General features: G+C 51.7%; 1 protein-coding gene across 1 annotated transcript in view; it reads left to right on the top strand.

Moving 5' to 3' along the window:
* Window positions 1-4,730: 4,730 nt before the first annotated feature.
* The window catches only part of LOC139266176 (cyclic nucleotide-gated channel alpha-2-like), a 223,676-nt gene continuing 209,660 nt past the window's right edge, over window positions 4,731-18,746 (top strand). Inside the window, exon 1 of the mRNA XM_070884010.1 lies at window positions 4,731-4,825. Within this exon, the coding sequence (XP_070740111.1) occupies window positions 4,731-4,825 (95 nt within the window). The remainder of the gene's footprint in view (window positions 4,826-18,746) is intronic.

Genomic DNA, 18,746 nt, shown 5'->3' on the forward strand with positions numbered 1-18,746 from the left:
ACTTGTGTCGCGGTCACTCTGTGGAATCGAAGGTAAGGATTAGGTTATCCATATTCTTTATAGTCGTACCATCTCTATCACTTCATGTCCCTGTCTGGGCTGCCGTCGGTTTTGTATTTGAGCCTGCTGTGCTCGAGCCTGCACGATGACCCATCTAAATATTATCCAAACTCCAATCAACACCAATGCCACCACTATTCCTCCAAACATCGCAGTCTGCTTTACTGTTTGTGGACTACACTTACCCACCGTGGGGTACATTGGCTCTATTGCCATAGGTGATGGTGCTATGACTGCACACTGCACTATCCGTCTAGTCCCGTTTTTAAAAATCTCTTCCAGCCTATTTATCTTAGCTTTTAACTCTTGACCAGCTAGTTTGTTTTATTTTTATTCTGACTACCCCACCATTTCCTCTGTCTGTCAGGTGAGTCTTCTTTATTTTATTAAGAAATTCAAATTAGTAAGGTCCAGTATAAAACAGCTGTCAATGGAAAGGGTTAACTCCTTTACAGGTTTGTAAGAAGGCCTGATGTCATTACATGACTTCGCGTAATCATCCAAATCTTTATGCCTTCAAAACTTGCTTAGAAATTAGGAATCCGTTAAAACAGCAGAAATCATTAGTAAAGTGGTCATAATAAAACTCTTCTCATCGTGAAAGACAGCATTTTAGATTAAACTCCAATTTTTTCCTTAACTTCTAATTCAAGTATTTGCCAAAGATTTTTTTTTGGATTTAAAATGAGACCACACATTTTTAATAGCTATTTTGTTTGCTGAAATCCAATTTTCACACAAGCTGTATACATGCCAAGATTTCGGGGGTTTTTTCCGGTCCCGTTCACTGGGCAAATCTAGTGTTTTATTTCTCTCTCGACACAAAATCTAAACATCCGTGCCAGTTCCATTTTCTATAAGAATTTTAAAATTCAATAAGATTTTCTAATTCCCAGTTTTTTCTTTCTGTGCTGAGTTCGCATAGCTTAGATCTTTTCTCCTCGTTATTTTCAAAACGCTCCTGCTTGTTTCGAGTGTTCGGGACTTTTCTTGATAAACAATGTCCATTTTGGAAATCTTTTCAAACTGCAGTGAAACTTTCTCGTAATTTAAAATCATTATCAATGTAGAGTGTCTTTTACCTCCTCCAATTTTTTTTTTCCAATTAAACCAATATATTTTTCACAGCCAATATCAACTAGTATTTAGTAAGTTATGTCTTTTTCCATCACAAACACCTTTTTTTTTTAAAGAGATCAGATTTAACTTTTTGTTTTAAATGTATCGCATTTTGTTTTGCCTTTTCTTAACCAGTGGTATCAATGAGAATCACCTGAAATATCTCAAAATCCCAATTCAAATATTGCCAATCTGTTATTTAAAAATCCCTTTACTGAGCCAGAAGCTTTCGTGTCAAGGTTTTATACAAAGGAAAAATGGGAGCATACTTCCCCAGCCTGCAGCCTCGAGACACTCACACAGGCTTCTTTTTTTAAAAGTTTCCCTTCTCCATTCTTTATCTCATTCCTAGACAGACATTCACAAAAGTCTCCTTTCATTCAACAAAGTTTATTGTTTCGCTGGCTCTATTCTTGGATCCATACTTCACTTAAGATAATCACTATCAGTTTTTTTTAAAATTTCTTACATATTGATTAACTTGCTCTGCTAATTTTATGTGGGCTCGAAGAATCAAGACCACAGCTTTCTCATCTTTATCTTTCTTTTCCTTCTCCCACCATTCCCGCTGATTTGCTGGCGGGTCCCGGGGGTCCCATCCTGACTTAATCATCTTCTCAATTAGTTTATTTTGTTTTTCCTCCAGGTGGCAGACAAGGGACCCTTCTGGTCCCCACTCAAGGTTATTTGCTTTATTGGCCATTCCTGGGTAGGACTAGAACCGTTAGGAATCTACTCACAGAGGTCCGCTTTCTACCTAGCGTAACTTGTAGTAGACCGTCTCCTGGCTAATGTCAGGTCACAAGTTCTGCTATTACACAAACTTATACAATTCTTAAAACGTGTTTAAGCAATTCCCGCAGTGCTCTACGCCTCCTTAACGACTACCTACCACTGTTTTGTCTGTTGGTCTGACCCTGTTCACAGGTTTGGTTTCCGTTGGTCGCTGTGCACCGCCTGGTCTCCGGGGTATATTTTCAAATCACACTACTGTGTCCGGGAGATGTCGCTCGGTATCACGATCCCACGGTCTAAGTGTGTTCCCTACGCCTACTTAGTTCCTGGCCGTCACGTGGGACAAAAGTCCTCTTAATTCAGGCTCAGGCTAGGCGTTTGAGATATTAGACCATCTCCTCGTGTCGATCAACCGGCTTCCACCTTCCACAACCTTTATAATTAACATTTTTTTATGCTCACCCAGGTTTTTCCAAGGGTGTCCAGTGACTCTGGGAAATCCTGCCAACTACGCCACTGTTAGCGCGAATGTTTTCCTGGAAGAAGCACTCGACACACTGGGTCGGTTCCAACGCCAAAACGGCCTTTATTTCTCCGGCGGGGAGAGAGCCTCTGGTCCAATCCAGGAACTCCACTCCACCGAACAAAGAAATTCATCGATATTTATATGTTTTACAATAGTTCATTACAATTACTCAGCCCATGTCGGCTGGACACAATCCAATCATAACGATTACAAATCGATTCCACTGGGCCAATCGAATTGGCCCCCAGGCACCAGGGGACTGCGTGATCATCTCATGTTTTAGCTGGGGCTTATTCATGGCCTCGTGATATTCTCCAGACCCCCTTATCTCTACTGTCCTTGTGTTCTGCTTGTGCCTAACCTCCTTATCCTTACACAGTCACAGGAATTTCTTTGTTCAGTATTCTGCTAGGACATCTTGTCTGTGGTTTGTTGATTAAGGACGTTCTGCTGAGCTTGCCCTTTCCAGTGTTCCTGTACATGGAACTGCAGTGTCATCAGCTACCCAAAAATGTAGTCAAGCTAACTGTTAGCTGAATTCCCCTAGTGCTTTGCGGAATCCCTGGCAGCCATTTTATATCTGGCTACCATTTTACACATACATACATATATTCAACAGGTGCCTTTGCCTTTGAAAGTGCCCGGCAACAAACCTCTCCCCAACAGCACTAGCAAACACTCCCCCGAGGACCTTGGTTCTGGTCCTGCCCAGGTGCGGACCGTCCGGTTTGTACTGGTCCCATCTCCCCCAGAACCGGTTCCAATGTCCCAGGAATTTGAATCCCTCCCTACTGCACCACTCCTCAAGCCACATATTCATCTGAGCTATCCTGCGATTCCTACTCTGACTAGCACGTGGCACTGGTAGCAATTGGGTCCTTCATTGAAACATCTATGAACTCGTGAAACCAAGTCAATCTCGTTCGAGGGACCGCCTAATGTGATGATGATGATGACAATCACCCATCCAGCCAGCTGCCGCTGTTGTCGATTGTTGGCTCGTGGAGCGAGGGAAGGTGTTGGGTCCCCACTAGTGCTTTGTGGTCGTTGTTTCTTTTGACCTGCTATACTGACCAGTTCCCCTGAGCTGTTGTTCTCAACCCTTACAGATATAGCTATTCGATTATACACATCTCCTACTGGGTGCTTTCAGTGAATGTGTCTGGATCAGTCTCGATGGCTGTGATAATGGGTCTGGGTCTGTTTGGGTGGCCACAATTCACACACGGAATTGACAGGGCAAAAGATAACTCCTTACCTGTTGTGCCCCGTAATCCAAAAATACGCGCCTGCGGGATTCCTTTGCTGTCCTGGGTTTTCGCGGTCTCCATAGGGAACCGGTTTTCCCCTCCGGCCAATCAATCCAGGGGCTTCTCTGCTTGATTAACATCGAGACAAAGGGTTTGATACAATCAGGTCTCGCTCCCGTCCCCAGAAATCAAATGAATCAGTTATGAGTCACCACCTGTCCCAGGCTGGTGCTCTTTCTCCCGCCCAACAGTCCCACAGCTTTTCTTTTAAACCATTTTAGCCCGTGGCCTCTTGCTGTGCCTTGATCGCGAAATGTGTAAATCTTACAGTTCCCTGGACCCTTGGAGACCAGAGGTGCCTTTAGTGTCAGTGTATCTTTCCCAGAGCAACCTGTAGTAGCCAGACTGCTGGCCACATGTCTCAGGCTCCCTCGTTGGGAGCGGGCATTCAGGCAGCCAGCTGCCTTTGTGGAGAGTCAGTGACAACTGTGCGCAGTCCCTGCCGGTGCTGGGCACAGGCTGAGAGGGGCTGATAGTCAGTGTCAGGTCGGCCCCAGACAGCTCCGTCAGTCACAGAGTGCTGCTTGAGGCACCGATAGCAGTAAGAGGAGTTGCTCTTGGTGGGGCCCGGGTCCCGGGTATCCTGCACTTTGTCACAAACACCTTGCTGTAGTTGTATGTAGTCCATTTCGCCAATGTCTGCACTGTATGCATGGACAGCGTGTGAACCGCCTGCCCCACCTCCTTGCTCCACCGACCTGGACCATTGGGCGGCCAAGCTCTTGGCAGTCAGACATTTCTCCCCCGCCGCAGAGGAAGACCACCGATCGCCCCCGACCTTGCGGGACTGCCCCCACTGAAACCTGGGCACCCTGACACGACGCTCCCTCACAGACTACCGGTTTCGAAAGGCCCCAGCTCACAATCTCTCAGCCTATTGGGAGTGGTATGAGCCACCCTACATCACACAGAGGGGTAGATGCACCACCGCTCGTCCACACATTCTCATGTTTTTACAGACAGATTGGTGTCGGTCAAAGATGGAAGGACAATCTGATCTCCATCCCAGTAACAACCTCTCAGTGAAAACAACAACTGATGAAGAGGTCGACAAACTGGAGAACGGAACCAACAGGTTTGTAGAGTTCCACAATGTATCACACCCACCTCCTGTGAAACAGGACAAGCAACTTACACCAGGAGTGTAAAAAGAGGACAAACCAACAACGGGAAGACTGGGGTACGGGTCCCACACACACTGACTCTCAATGGGGTACAGTCCCACACACACTGACTCTCACTGGGGTACAGTCCCACACACACTGACTCTCACTGGGGTACAGTCCCACACACACTGACTCTCACTGGGGTACAGTCCCACACACACTGACTCTCACTGGGGTACAGTCCCACACACACTGACTCTCACTGGGGTACGGTCCCACACACACTGACTCTCACTGGGGTACAGTCCCACACACACTGACTCTCACTGGGGTACAGTTCCACACACACTGACTCTCACTGGGGTACAGTCCCACACACACTGACTCTCACTGGGGTACAGTCCCACACACACTGACTCTCACTGGGGTACAGTCCCACACAAACTGACTCTCACTGGGGTACAGTCTCGCACACACTGACTCTCACTGGGGTACGGGTCCCACACACACTGACTCTCACTGGGGTACGGGTCCTACACACACTGACTCTCACTGGGGTACGGGTCCTACACACACTGACTCTCACTGGGGTACGGGTCCCACACACACTGACTCTCACTGGGGTACGGGTCCCGTAAAGTCCTGTCCCCTCAGTACAGATTCACAGGAGGCAGGTAATGAAGTCAAGGTCACTCTGGACCTGCATCTTTATTTCACAGCTCTGGAATGCTGCACTTGCCTGAGACCTGTCCTTATATACCTGTCTCTTGCAAGTGCACCCCTGGTGGTAAGGTATGCTGGTGGTTACAGGTCATATCTTATTACAGTCATGGAAAGCATGTTAGGGTACAGTTATATATAATAATGTAAGATACATGACAGTTCCCCCACACACTGACTCTCACTGGGGTACAGTCCCATACACACTGACTCTCACTGGGGTACGGGTCCCACACACACTGACTCTCACTGGGGTACAGTCCCACAAACACTGACTCTCACTGGGGACCAATTGAACAAGTACTTTGGTTCGGTATTCACGAAGGAGGACACAAACAACCTTCCGGTTATAAAAGGGGCCGGGGGGTCTAGTAAGGAGGGGGAACTGAGGGAAATCCTTATTAGCCGGGAAATTGTGTTGGGGAAATTGATGGGATTGAAGGCCGATAAATCCCCAGGGCCTGATGGACTGCATCCCAGAGTACTTAAGGAGGTGGCCTTGGAAATAGCTGATGCATTGACAGTCATTTTCCAACATTGATCAGTTCCTATAGAGTGGAGGGTAGCCAATGTAACCCCACTTTTTAAAAAAGGAGGGAGAGAGAAAACAGGGAATTATAGACCGGTCAGCCTGACATCGGTAGTGGGTAAAATGATGGAATCAATTATTAAGGATGTCATAGCAGTGCATTTGGAAAGAGGTGACATGATAGGTCCAAGTCAGCATGGATTTGTGAAAGGGAAATCATGCTTGACAAATCTTCTGGAATTTTTTGAGGATGTTTCCAGTGGAGTGGACAAGGGAGAACCAGTTGATGTGGTATATTTGGACTTTCAGAAGGCGTTCGACAAGGTCCCACACAAGAGATTGATGTGCAAAGTTAGAGCACATGGGATTGGGGGTAGTGTGCTGACATGGATTGAGAACTGGTTGTCAGACAGGAAGCAAAGAGTAGGAGTAAATGGGTACTTTTCAGAATGGCAGGCAGTGACTAGTGGGGTACCGCAAGGTTCTGTGCTGGGGCCCCAGCTGTTTACACTGTACATTAATGATTGAGATGAGGGGATTAAATATAGTATCTCCAAATTTGCGGATGACACTAAGTTGGGTGGCAGTGTGAGCTGCGAGGAGGATGCTGTGAGGCTGCAGAGCGACTTGGATAGGTTAGGTGAGTGGGCAAATGCATGGCAGATGAAGTATAATGTGGATAAATGTGAGGTTATCCACTTTGGTGGTAAAAACAGAGAGACAGACTATTATCTGAATGGTGACAGATTAGGAAAAGGGGAGGTGCAAAAAGACCTGGGTGTTGTGGTACATCAGTCATTGAAGGTTGGCATGCAGGTACAGCAGGCGGTTAAGAAAGAAAATGGCATGTTGGCCTTCATAGCGAGGGGATTTGAGTACAGGGGCAGGGAGGTGTTGCTACAGTTGTACAGGGCCTTGGTGAGGCCACACCTGGAGTATTGTGTACAGTTTTGGTCTCCTAACTTGAGGAAGGACATTCTTCCTATTGAGGGAGTGCAGCGAAGGTTCACCAGACTGATTCCCGGGATGGCGGGACTGACCTATCAAGAAAGACTGGATCAATTGGGCTTGTATTCACTGGAGTTCAGAAGAATGAGAGGGGACCTCATAGAAACATTTAAAATTCTGACGGGGTTAGACAGGTTAGATGCAGGAAGAATGTTCCCAATGTTGGGGAAGTCCAGAACCAGAGGTCACAGTCTAAGGATAAGGGGTAAGCTATTTAGGACCGAGATGCGGAGGAACTTCTTCACCCAGAGAGTGGTGAACCTGTGGAATTCTCTACCACAGAAAGTTGTTGAGGCCAATTCACTAAATATATTCAAAAAGGAGTTAGATGAGGTCCTTACTACTCGGGGGATTAAGGGGTATGGTAAGAAAGCAGGAATGGGGTACTGAAGTTGCATGTTCAGCCATGAACTCATTGAATGGCGGTGCAGGCTAGAAGGGCCGAATGGCCTACTCCTGCACCTATTGTCTATGTTTCTATGTTTCTACAGTCCCACACATACTGAGTCTCACTGGAGTACAGCCCCACACACGCTGACTCTCACTGGGGTACAGTCCCACACACGCTGAGTCTCACTGGGGTACAGTCCCACACACGCTGAGTCTCACTGGGGTACAGTCCCACACACACTGACTCTCACTGGGGTACAGTCCCACACACGCTGACTCTAACTGGGGTACAGTACCACACACACTGACTCTCACTGGGGTACAGTCCCACACACGCTGACTCTCACTGGGGTACAGTAACACACACACTGACTCTCACTGGGGTACAGTCCCACACACGCTGACTCTCACTGGGGTATAGTCCCACACACGCTGACTCTCACTGGGGTACAGTCCCACACACACTGACTCTCACTGGGGTACAGTCCCACACACGCTGATTCTCACTGGGGTACAGTCCCACACACACTGACTCTCACTGGGGTACAGTCCCACACACGCTGACTCTCACTGGGGTACAGTCCCACACACACTGACTCTCACTGGGTTACAGTCACACACAAACTGACTCTCACTGGGGTACAGTCTCGCACACACTGACTCTCACTGGGGTACGGGTCCCACACACACTGACTCTCACTGGGGTACGGGTCCTACACACACTGACTCTCACTGGGGTACGGGTCCTACACACAATGACTCTCACTGGGGTACGGGTCCCACACACACTGACTCTCACTGGGGTACGGGTCCCGTAAAGTCCTGTCCCCTCAGTACAGATTCACAGGAGGCAGGTAATGAAGTCAAGGTCACTCTGGACCTGCATCTTTATTTCACAGCTCTGGAATGCTGCACTTGCCTGAGACCTGTTCTTATATACCTGTCTCTTGCAAGTGCACCCCTGGTGGTAAGGTAAGCTGGTGGTTACAGGTCATATCTTATTACAGTCATGGAAAGCATGTTAGGATACAGTTATATATAATAATGTAAGATACATGACAGTTCCCACACACACTGACTCTCACTGGGGTACAGTCCCACACACGCTGACTCTCACTGGGGTACAGTACCACACACGCTGAGTCTCACTGGGGTACAGTCCCACACACACTGACTCTCACTGGGGTACAGTCCCACACACGCTGACTCTCACTGGGGTACAGTCCCACACACGCTGACTCTCACTGGGGTACAGTCCCACACACACTGACTCTCACTGGGGTACAGTACCACACACTCTGACTCTCACTGGGGTACAGTCCCACACACGCTGACTCTCACTGGGGTACAGTCCCACACACACTGACTCTCACTGGGGTACAGTACCACACACACTGACTCTCACTGGGGTACAGTCCCACACACCCTGACTCTCACTGGGGTACAGTCCCACACACACTGACTCTCACTGGGGTACAGTACCACACACACTGACTCTCACTGGGGTACAGTCCCACACACACTGACTCTCACTGGGGTACAGTCTCACACACACTGACTCTCACTGGGGTACAGTCCTACACACGCTGACTCTCACTGGGGTACAGTCCCACACACGCTGACTCTCACTGGGGTACAGTACCACACACGCTGACTCTCACTGGAGTACAGTACCACACACGCTGACTCTCACTGGAGTACAGTCCCACACACGCTGACTCTCACTGGGGTACAGTACCACACACACTGACTCTCACTGGGGTACAGTCCCACACACGCTGACTCTCACTGGGGTACAGTCCCACACACACAGACTCTCACTGGGGTACAGTCCCACACACGCTTACTCTCACTGGGGTACAGTCCCACACACACTGACTCTCACTGGGGTACAATTCCACACACACTGACACTCACTGGGGTACGGGTCCCACAAACACTGAGTCTCACTGGTGTACAGTCCCACACACACTGACTCTCACTGGGGTATGGGTCCCACACACACTGACTCTCACTGGGGTACAGTCCCACACACGCTGACTCTCACTGGGGGACAGTCCCACACACACTGACTCTCACTGGGGTACGGGTCCCACACATAATGACTCTCACTGGGGTACAGTCGCACACACACTGACTCTCACTGGGGTACGGTCACACACACTGACTCTCACTGGGGTACGGTCCCACACACACTGACTCTCACTGGGATACAGTCCCACACTCACTGACTCTCACTGGGGTACAGTCCCACACACACTGACTCTCACTGGGATACAGTCCCACACACACTTACTCTCACTGGGGTACAGTTCCACACATGCTGACTCTCACTGGGTACAGTCCCACACACACTAACTCTCACTGGGGTACAGTCCAACACACGCTGACTCTCACTGGTGTACAGTCCCATACACACTGACTCTCACTGGGGTACAGTCCCACACACACTGACTCTCAGTGGGGTACGGTCCCACACACACTGACTCTCACTGGGGTACGGTCCCACACACGCTGACTCTCACTGGGGTACAGTCCCATACATGCTGACTCTCATTGGGGTACGGGTCCCACACACACTGACTCTCACTGGGGTACGGTCCCACACACACTGACTCTCACTGGGGTACGGTCCCACACTCACTGACTCTCACTGGGGTACGGGTCCCACACACACTGACTCTCACTGGGGTACAGTCCCACACACACTGACTCTCACTGGGTACAGTCCCACACACACTGACTCTCACTGGGGTACAGTCCCACACACACTGACTCTCACTGGGGTACGGTCCCACACACACTGACTCTCACTGGGGTACGGTCCCACACTCACTGACTCTCACTGGGGTACGGGTCCAACACACACTTACTCTCACTGGGGTACAGTTCCACACATGCTGACTCTCACTGGGTACAGTCCCACACACACTAACTCTCACTGGGGTACAGTCCAACACACGCTGACTCTCACTGGTGTACAGTCCCATACACACTGACTCTCACTGGGGTACAGTCCCACACACACTGACTCTCAGTGGGGTACGGGTTCCGCACACACTGACTCTCGCTGGGGTACGGTCCCGCACACACTGACTCTCACTGGGGTACGGGTCCCACACACACTGACTCTCGCTGGGGTACAGACCCACACACAGTGAGTCTTACTGGTGTACAGTCCCACACACACTGACTCTCACTGGGGTGCGGGTCCCACACACACTGACTCTCACTGGGGTACAGTCCCACACACGCTGACTCTCACTGGGGTACAGTCCCACACATGCTGACTCTCACTGGGGTACAGTCCCACACACACTGACTCTCACTGGGGTACGGGTCCCACATACGCTGACTCTCACTGGGGTACAGTCCAACACACGCTGACTCTCACTGGGGTACAGTCCCACACACACTGATTTGTGAAAGGGAAATCATGCTTGACAATTCTTCTGGAATTTTTTGAGGATGTTTCCAGTAGAGTGGACAAGGGAGAACCAGTTGATGTGATGTATTTGGACTTTCAGAAGGCTTTCGACAAGGCCCCACACAAGAGATTAATGTGCAAAGTAACAGCACATGGGATTGGGTGTAGTGTGCTGGTGTGTATTGAGAACTGGTTGGCAGACACGAAGCAAAGTGTTGGAGTAAATGGGTACTTTTGAGTGTCAGGCAGAGACTAGTGGGGTACCGCAAGGTTCTGTGCTGGGGCCCCAGCTGTTTACATTGTACATTAATGATTTAGACGAGGGGAATAAATGTAGTATCTCCAAATTTGCGGATGACACGAAGTTGAGTGGCAGTGTGAGCTGTGAGGAGGATGCTATGAGGCTGCAGAGTGACCTGGATAGGTTAGGTGAGTGGGCAAATGCATGGCAGATGAAGTATAATGTGGATAAATGTGAGGTTATCCACTTTGGTGGTAAAAACATAGAGACAGACTATTATCTGAATGGTGACAGATTAGGAAAAGGGGAGATGCAACGAGACCTGGGTGTCATGGTACATCAGCCATTGAAGGTTGGCATGTAGGTACAGCAGGCGGTTAAGAAAGCAAATGGCATGTTGGCCTTCATAGCGAGGGGATTTGAGTACAGTTGTACAGGGCCTTGGTGAGGCCACACCTGGAATATTGTGTTCAGTTTCGGTCTCCTAACTTGAGGAAGGACATTCTTGCTATTGAGGGAGTGCAGCGAAGCTTCACCAGACTGATTCCCGGGTTGGCGGGACTGACCTATCAAGAAAGACTGGATCAACTGGGCTTGTATTCACTGGAGTTCAGAAGAATGAGAGGGGATCTCATAGAAATGTTTAAAATTCTGACGGGGTTAGACAGGTTAGATGCAGGAAGAATGTTCCCAATGTTGGGGAAGCCCAGAACCAGGGGTCACAGTCTAAGGATAAGGGGTAAGCCATTTAGGACCGAGATGAGGAGAAACTTTTTCATCCAGAGAGTGGTGAACGTGTGGAATTCTCTGACCACAGAAAGTTGTTGAGGCCAATTCACTAAATATATTCAAAAAGGAGTTAGATGTAGTCCTTACTACTCGGGGGATCAAGGGGTATGGCGAGAAAGCAGGAATGGGGTACTGAAGTTGCATGTTCAGCCATGAACTCATTGAATGGCGGTGCAGGCTAGAAGGGCCGAATGGCCTACTCTTGCACCTATTTTCTATGTTTCTATGCCTCTCACTGGGGTACAATCCCACACACACTGACTCTCAATGGGGTACAGTCCCACACACACTGACTCTCACTGGGGTACGAGTCCCACATACGCTGACTCTCACTGGAGTACAATTCCACACACACTGACTCGCACTGGGGTACGGGTCCCACACACACTGACTCTCACTGGGGTACGGGTCCCACACACACTGACTCTCACTGGGGTACAATTCCACACACACTGACACTTACTGGGGTTCGAATCCCACAAACACTGACTCTCACTGGTTTACGGGTCCCACACACGTTGACTCTCACTGGGGTACGGGTCCCACACACACTGACTCTCACTGGGGTACGGGTCCCACACACACTGACTCTCACTGGGGTACGGGTCCCACACACATTGACTCTCACTGGTGTACAGTCCCACACACACTGATTCCCACTGGGGTTCAGTCCCACACACGCTGACTCTCACTGGGGTACAGTCCCACACACACTGACTCTCACTGGGGTACAGTCCCACACACGCTGTCTCGATCTGGGTACAGTCCCACCCACACTGACTCTCACTGGGGTACGGGTCCCACACACACTGACTCTCACTAGGGTACAGTCCCACACACACTGACTCTCACTGGGGCACAGTCCCACACACGCTGTCTCGATCTGGGTACAGTCCCACCCACACTGACTCTCACTGGGGTACGGGTCCCACACACACTGACTCTCACTGGGGTACAGCCCCACACACACTGAATCTCACTGGGGTATGGTCCCACACACACTGACTCTCACTGGGGTACAGGTCCCACACACACTGACTCTCACTGGGGTACAGTCCCACACACACTGACTCTCACTGGGGTACAGTCCCACACACGCTGACTCTCACTGGGGTACAGTCCCACACTAGCTGACTCTCACTGGGGTACAGTCCCACACACATTGACTCTCACTGGGGTACAGTCCCACACACACTGACTCTCACTGGGGTACAGTCCCACACACACTGACTCTCACTGGGGTACAGTCCCACACACACTGACTCTCACTGGGGTACAGTCCCACACACACTGACTCTCACTGGGGTACAGTCCCACACATGCTGACTCTCACTGGGGTACAGTCCCACACTAGCTGACTCTCACTGGGGTACAGTCCCACACACACTGACTCTCACTGGGGTACAGTCCCACACACACTGACTCTCACTGGGGTACAGTCCCACACACACTGACTCTCACTGGGGTACAGTCCCACACACACTGACTCTAACTAGGTACAGTCCCACCCACACTGACTCTCACTGGGGTAAGTCCCACACACACTGACTCTCACTGGGGTACAGTCCCACACACACTGACTCTCACTGGGGTGCAGTCTCACACAAGCTGAGTCTCACTGAGGTACAGTCCCACAAACACTGACTCTCACTGGGGTGCAGTCTCACACAAGCTGAGTCTCACTGAGGTACAGTCCCACAAACACTGACTCTCACTGGGGTACGGGTCCCACACACACTGACTCTCACTGGGGTGCAGTCCCACACAAGCTGAGTCTCACTGAGGTACAGTCCCACAAACACTGACTCTCACTGGGGTACGGGTCCCACACAAACTGACTCTCATTGGTGTACGGGTCCCACACACTGACTCTCACTGGGGTACAGTCCCACACACACTGACTCTCACTGGGGTACAGTCCCACACACACTGACTCTCACTGGGGTACAGTCCCACACACACTGACTCTCACTGGGGTACGGGTTCCGCACGCACTGACTCTCACTGGGGTACAGACCCACACACACTGACTCTCGCTGGGGTACAGACCCACACACACTGACTCTCACTGGTGTACAGTCCCACACACGCTGACTCTCACTGGGGGTACAATCCCACACACACTGACTCCCACTGGGGTACGGGTCCCACACACGCTGACTCTCACTGGGGGTACAATCCCACACACACTGACTCCCACTGGGGTACGGGTCCCACACACGCTGACTCTCACTGGGGTACAATTCCACACACACTGACACTCACTGGGGTACAGTCCCACACACACTGACTCTCACTGGGGTACAGTCCCACACACACTGACACTCACTGGGGTATAGTCCCACACACACTGACTCTCACTGGGGTACGGATTCCGCATACACTGACTCTCACTGGGGTACAGTCCCACACACACTGACTCTCACTGGGGTACAGTCCCACACACACTGACTCTCACTGGGGTACAGTCCCACACATGCTGACTCTCACTGGGGTACGGGTCCCACACACACAGACTCTCACTGGGGTACAGTCCCACACACACTGACTCTCACTGGGGTACGGGTCCCGAATACGCTAACTCTCACTAGGGTACAGTCCCACACACACTGATTTGTGAAAGGGAAATCATGCTTGACAAATCTTCTGGAATTTTTGAGGATGTTTCCAGTAGAGTGGACAAGGGAGAACTAGTTGATGTGATGTATTTGGACTTTCAGAAAACTTTCGACAAGGCCCCACACAAGAGATTAATGTGCAAAGTAACAGCACATGGGATTGGGTGTAGTGTGCTGATGTGGATTGAGAACTGGTTGGCAGACAGGAAGCAAAGTGTTGGAGTAAATGGGTACTTTTGAGTGTCAGGCAGAGACTAGTGGGGTACCGCAAGGTTCTGTGCTGGGGCCCCAGCTGTTTACATTGTACATTAATGATTTAGACGAGGGGAATAAATGTAGTATCTCCAAATTTGCGGATGACACGAAGTTGAGTGGCAGTGTGAGCTGTGAGGAGGGTGCTATGAGGCTGCAGAGTGACTTGGATAGGTTAGGTGAGTGGGCAAGTGCATGGCAGATGAAGTATACTATGGATAAATGTGAGGTTATCCACTTTGGTGGTAAAAACAGAGAGACAGACTATTATCTGAATGGTGACAGATTAGGAAAAGGGGAGGTGCAACGAGACCTGGGTGTCATGGTATATCAGTCATTGAAGGTTGGCATGTAGGTACAGCAGGCGGTTAAGAAAGCAAATGGCATGTTGGCCTTCATAGCGAGGGGATTTGAGTACAGTTGTACAGGGCCCTGGAATATTGTGTTCAGTTTTGGTCTCCTAACTTGAGGAAGGACATTCTTGCTATTGAGGGAGTGCAGCGAAGGTTCACCAGACTGATTCCCGGGATGGCGGGACTGACATATCAAGAAAGACTGGATTAACTGGGCTTGTATTCACTGGAGTTCAGAAGAATGAGAGGGGATCTCATAGAAACGTTTAAAATTCTGATGGGGTTAGACAGGTTAGATGCAGGAAGAATGTTCCCAATGTTGGAGAAGCCCAGAACCAGGGATCACAGTCTAAGGATTACGGAAAGCCATTTAGGACCGAGATGAGGAGAAACTTTTTCATCCAGAGAGTGGTGAACGTGTGGAATTCTCTACCACAGAAAGTTGTTGAGGCCAATTCACTAAATATATTCAAAAAGGAGTTAGATGTAGTCCTTACTATTAGGGGGATCAAGGGGTATGGCGAGAAAGCAGGAAGAGGGTACTGAAGTTTCATGGTCAGCCATGAACTCATTGAATGGCGGTGCAGGCTCGAAGGGCCGAATGGCCTACTCTTGCACCTATTTTCTATGTTTCTTTGACTCTCACTGGGGTACAGTCCCACACACATTAACTCTCACTGGGGTACAGTCCCACACACACTGACTCTCACTGGGGTACAGTCCCACACACACTGACTCTCACTGGGGTACAGTCCCACACACACTGACTCTCACTGGGGTACAGTCCCACACATGCTGACTCTCACTGGGGTATGGGTCCCACACACACTGACTCTGACTGGGGTACGGGTCCCACACACACTGACTCTCACTGGGGTACAATTCCACACACACTGACACTCACTGAGGTATGGGTCCCACAAACACTGACTCTCATTGGGGTACGGGTCCCACACACACTGACTCTCACTGGGGTACGGGTCCCACACACACTGACTCTCACTGGGGTACGGGTCCCACAAACACTGATTCTTACTGGGGTACGGGTCCCACACACACTGATTCTCACTGGGTTACAGTCCCACACACGCCGACTCTCACTGGGGTACAGTCCCAAACACACACTGACTCTGAATGTGGTACAGTCCCACACACACTGACTCTCACTGGGGTCATGGTCAGTGGGGTGCTGGCTCTCTCTCACATTGTAATGTGTGATTGAATACAATGAATGTCACTATGCTGTTTGAGCAGTGAGGATACTGAGGATCGTGTGTGGGGCTGAAGAAGACGTGGTTTATAGCAGGAGTCACTGGATAGTGTTGATAGACTGAGACCTGTCCCCGAGCCCAGGGTCAATCAGACTCATTGTCCTGCTGTGTGGGTGGGGGTAAGTGTGGGTCTGGGGGTGGGTTTGGGTCTGGGGGTGAGTGGGGGTGGGTTTGGGTCTGGGGGGTGGGTTTGGGCGTGTGCGTGGGTTTGGGGGTGGGGATGGGTTTGGGGGTTGGTTTGGGTGTGGGAGTGGGTTTGGGGTTGGGTTGGGTTTGGGGGTGTTTTGGGGTGTGTTTGGGGGTGGGGTGTGTTTGGGGGTGGGGGAGGGTTTGGGGTGGGGGTGGGTGAGGGTTTGGGGGTGAGGGTGGGAGTGGGGGTGGGTTTGGGGTTGGGTTTTAGGGTGGGGGAGGGTTTGGGTGTGGGGGTGAGGTTGGGGGTGGGGTTGGGAGTGGGTGTGGGAGTGAGGTTGGGTTTGGGGGTGGGCTTGGGTGTGAGGTTGGGTTTGGGGTTGGGGGTGGGTGTGAGGTTGGGTTTGGGGGTGGGTGTGGGTGTGAGGTTGGGTTTGGGGGTGGGTGTGAGGTTGGGTTTGGGTTTGGGGGTGGGTGTGAGGTTGGGTTTGGGGGTGGGTGTGGGTGTGAGGTTGGGTTTGCGGGTGGGTGTGGGTGTGAGGTTGGGTTTGGGGGTGGGTGTGGGTGTGAGGTTGGGTTTGGGGGTGGGTGTGGGGGTGAGGTTGGGTTTGGGGTGGGGTTGGGTGTGGGGGTGAGGTTCGGTTTGGGGTGGGGTTGGGTATGGGAGTGGGTGTGTGAGTGAGGTTGGGTTTGGGGATGGGTGTGGGGGTGAGGTTGGGTTTAGGTTTGGGGTGGGGGTGAGGTTCGGTTTGGGGTGGGTGTGGGTGTGAGGTTGGGTTTGGGGGTGGGTGTGGGGGTGAGGTTGGGTTTGGGTTTGGGGGTGAGGTTGGGTTTGGGGGTGGATGTGGGGGTGAGGTTGGGTTTGGGTTTGGGGGTGAAGTTGGGTTTGGGGGTGGGTGTGAGGTTGGGTTTGGGGGTTGGGTGTGTTTGGGGGTGGGGGAGGGTTTGGGGTGGGGGTGGGTTTGGGGTGGGTGAGGGTTTGGCGGTGAGGGTGGGAGTGGGGGTGGTGTTGGGGTTGGGTTTTGGGGTGGGGGAGGGTTTGGGTGTGGGGGTGGGGTTGGGATGGGTGTGGGAGTGAGGTTGGGTTTGGGGGTGGGGTTGGGTGTGAGGTTGGGTTTTGGGGTTGGGGGTGGGTGTGAGGTTGGGTTTGGGGGTGGGGGGTGGGGTGTGAGGTTGGGGTTGGAGGTGGGGTGAGGTTGGGTTTGGTGGGTGGGTGGTGTGAGGTTGGGTTTGGGGGGGTGGGTTGGAGGGTGGGTGTGAGGTTGGGTTTGGGGGTGGGTGTGGGGGTGAGGGTGGGTGGGGTGGGGGGTGAGGTTTGGTGTGGGTGGGTGTGGGGGTGGGGTGGGTGTGGGGGTGGGTGTGGGGGTGAGGTTGGTTTGGGTGGGTGTGGGGGTGAGGTTGGGTTGGGGGTGGGTGTGGGTGGGTTGGGTGGGGGGGGGGGGGTGGGTGGTGTGTGGGTGGGGGTGAGGTTGGGGTTGGGGGTGAGGTTGGGGTTTTGTTTGGGGGTGGGTGTGAGGTTGGGTTTGGGTGTGGGTGTGGGGGTGAGGTTGGGTTTTGGGGTGGGTGTGGGTTGAGGTTGGGTTGGGGTGGGTGCGGGTAAGGTTGGGGTTGGGATTGGGGGTGGGGTTTGGTGTTGGGTTTGGGGGTGAGGTTGGGGTTGAGGGTGGATGTGAGGTTGGGTTTGGGGATGGGAGTGGGGGTGAGGTGGGTTTGGGGTTGGGTGTGGGGGTGGGTGTGGGGGTGAGGTTGGGTTTGGGGTTGAGGGTGAGGTTGGGTTTGGTGTGGGTGTGGGGGTGAGATTGGTTTGGGGGTGGGTGTGGGGGTGAGGTTGGATTTGGGGTTGGGGGTGGGTGTGGGGGTGAGGTTGGGTTTTGGGTTGGGATGGGGGTGGGGTGGGGTGGGGTTTGGGGGTGAGGTTGGGTTTGGGGGTGGGTGTGGAGGTGAGGTTGGGTTTGGGGGTGGGTGTTGGGGTGAGGTTGGGTTTTGGGGTGGGTGGTGGGGGGTGAGGTGGGTGGGGTGGGGTGAGTGTGAGGTGATTTTGGGGTGGGTGGGGGAGTGTGGGTGGGGGGTGAGGTTGGGTGGGGGTGGGGTGGGTGTGGGTTGGGTGGGGGTGGGTTGGGTTGGGAGGGTTGTGCGGGTTGGGGGGGGTGGGGGGGGGTAGTG

Source organism: Pristiophorus japonicus, chromosome 6 (assembly GCF_044704955.1).
Source record: "Pristiophorus japonicus isolate sPriJap1 chromosome 6, sPriJap1.hap1, whole genome shotgun sequence".
NCBI classification, from domain to species: domain Eukaryota; kingdom Metazoa; phylum Chordata; class Chondrichthyes; family Pristiophoridae; genus Pristiophorus; species Pristiophorus japonicus.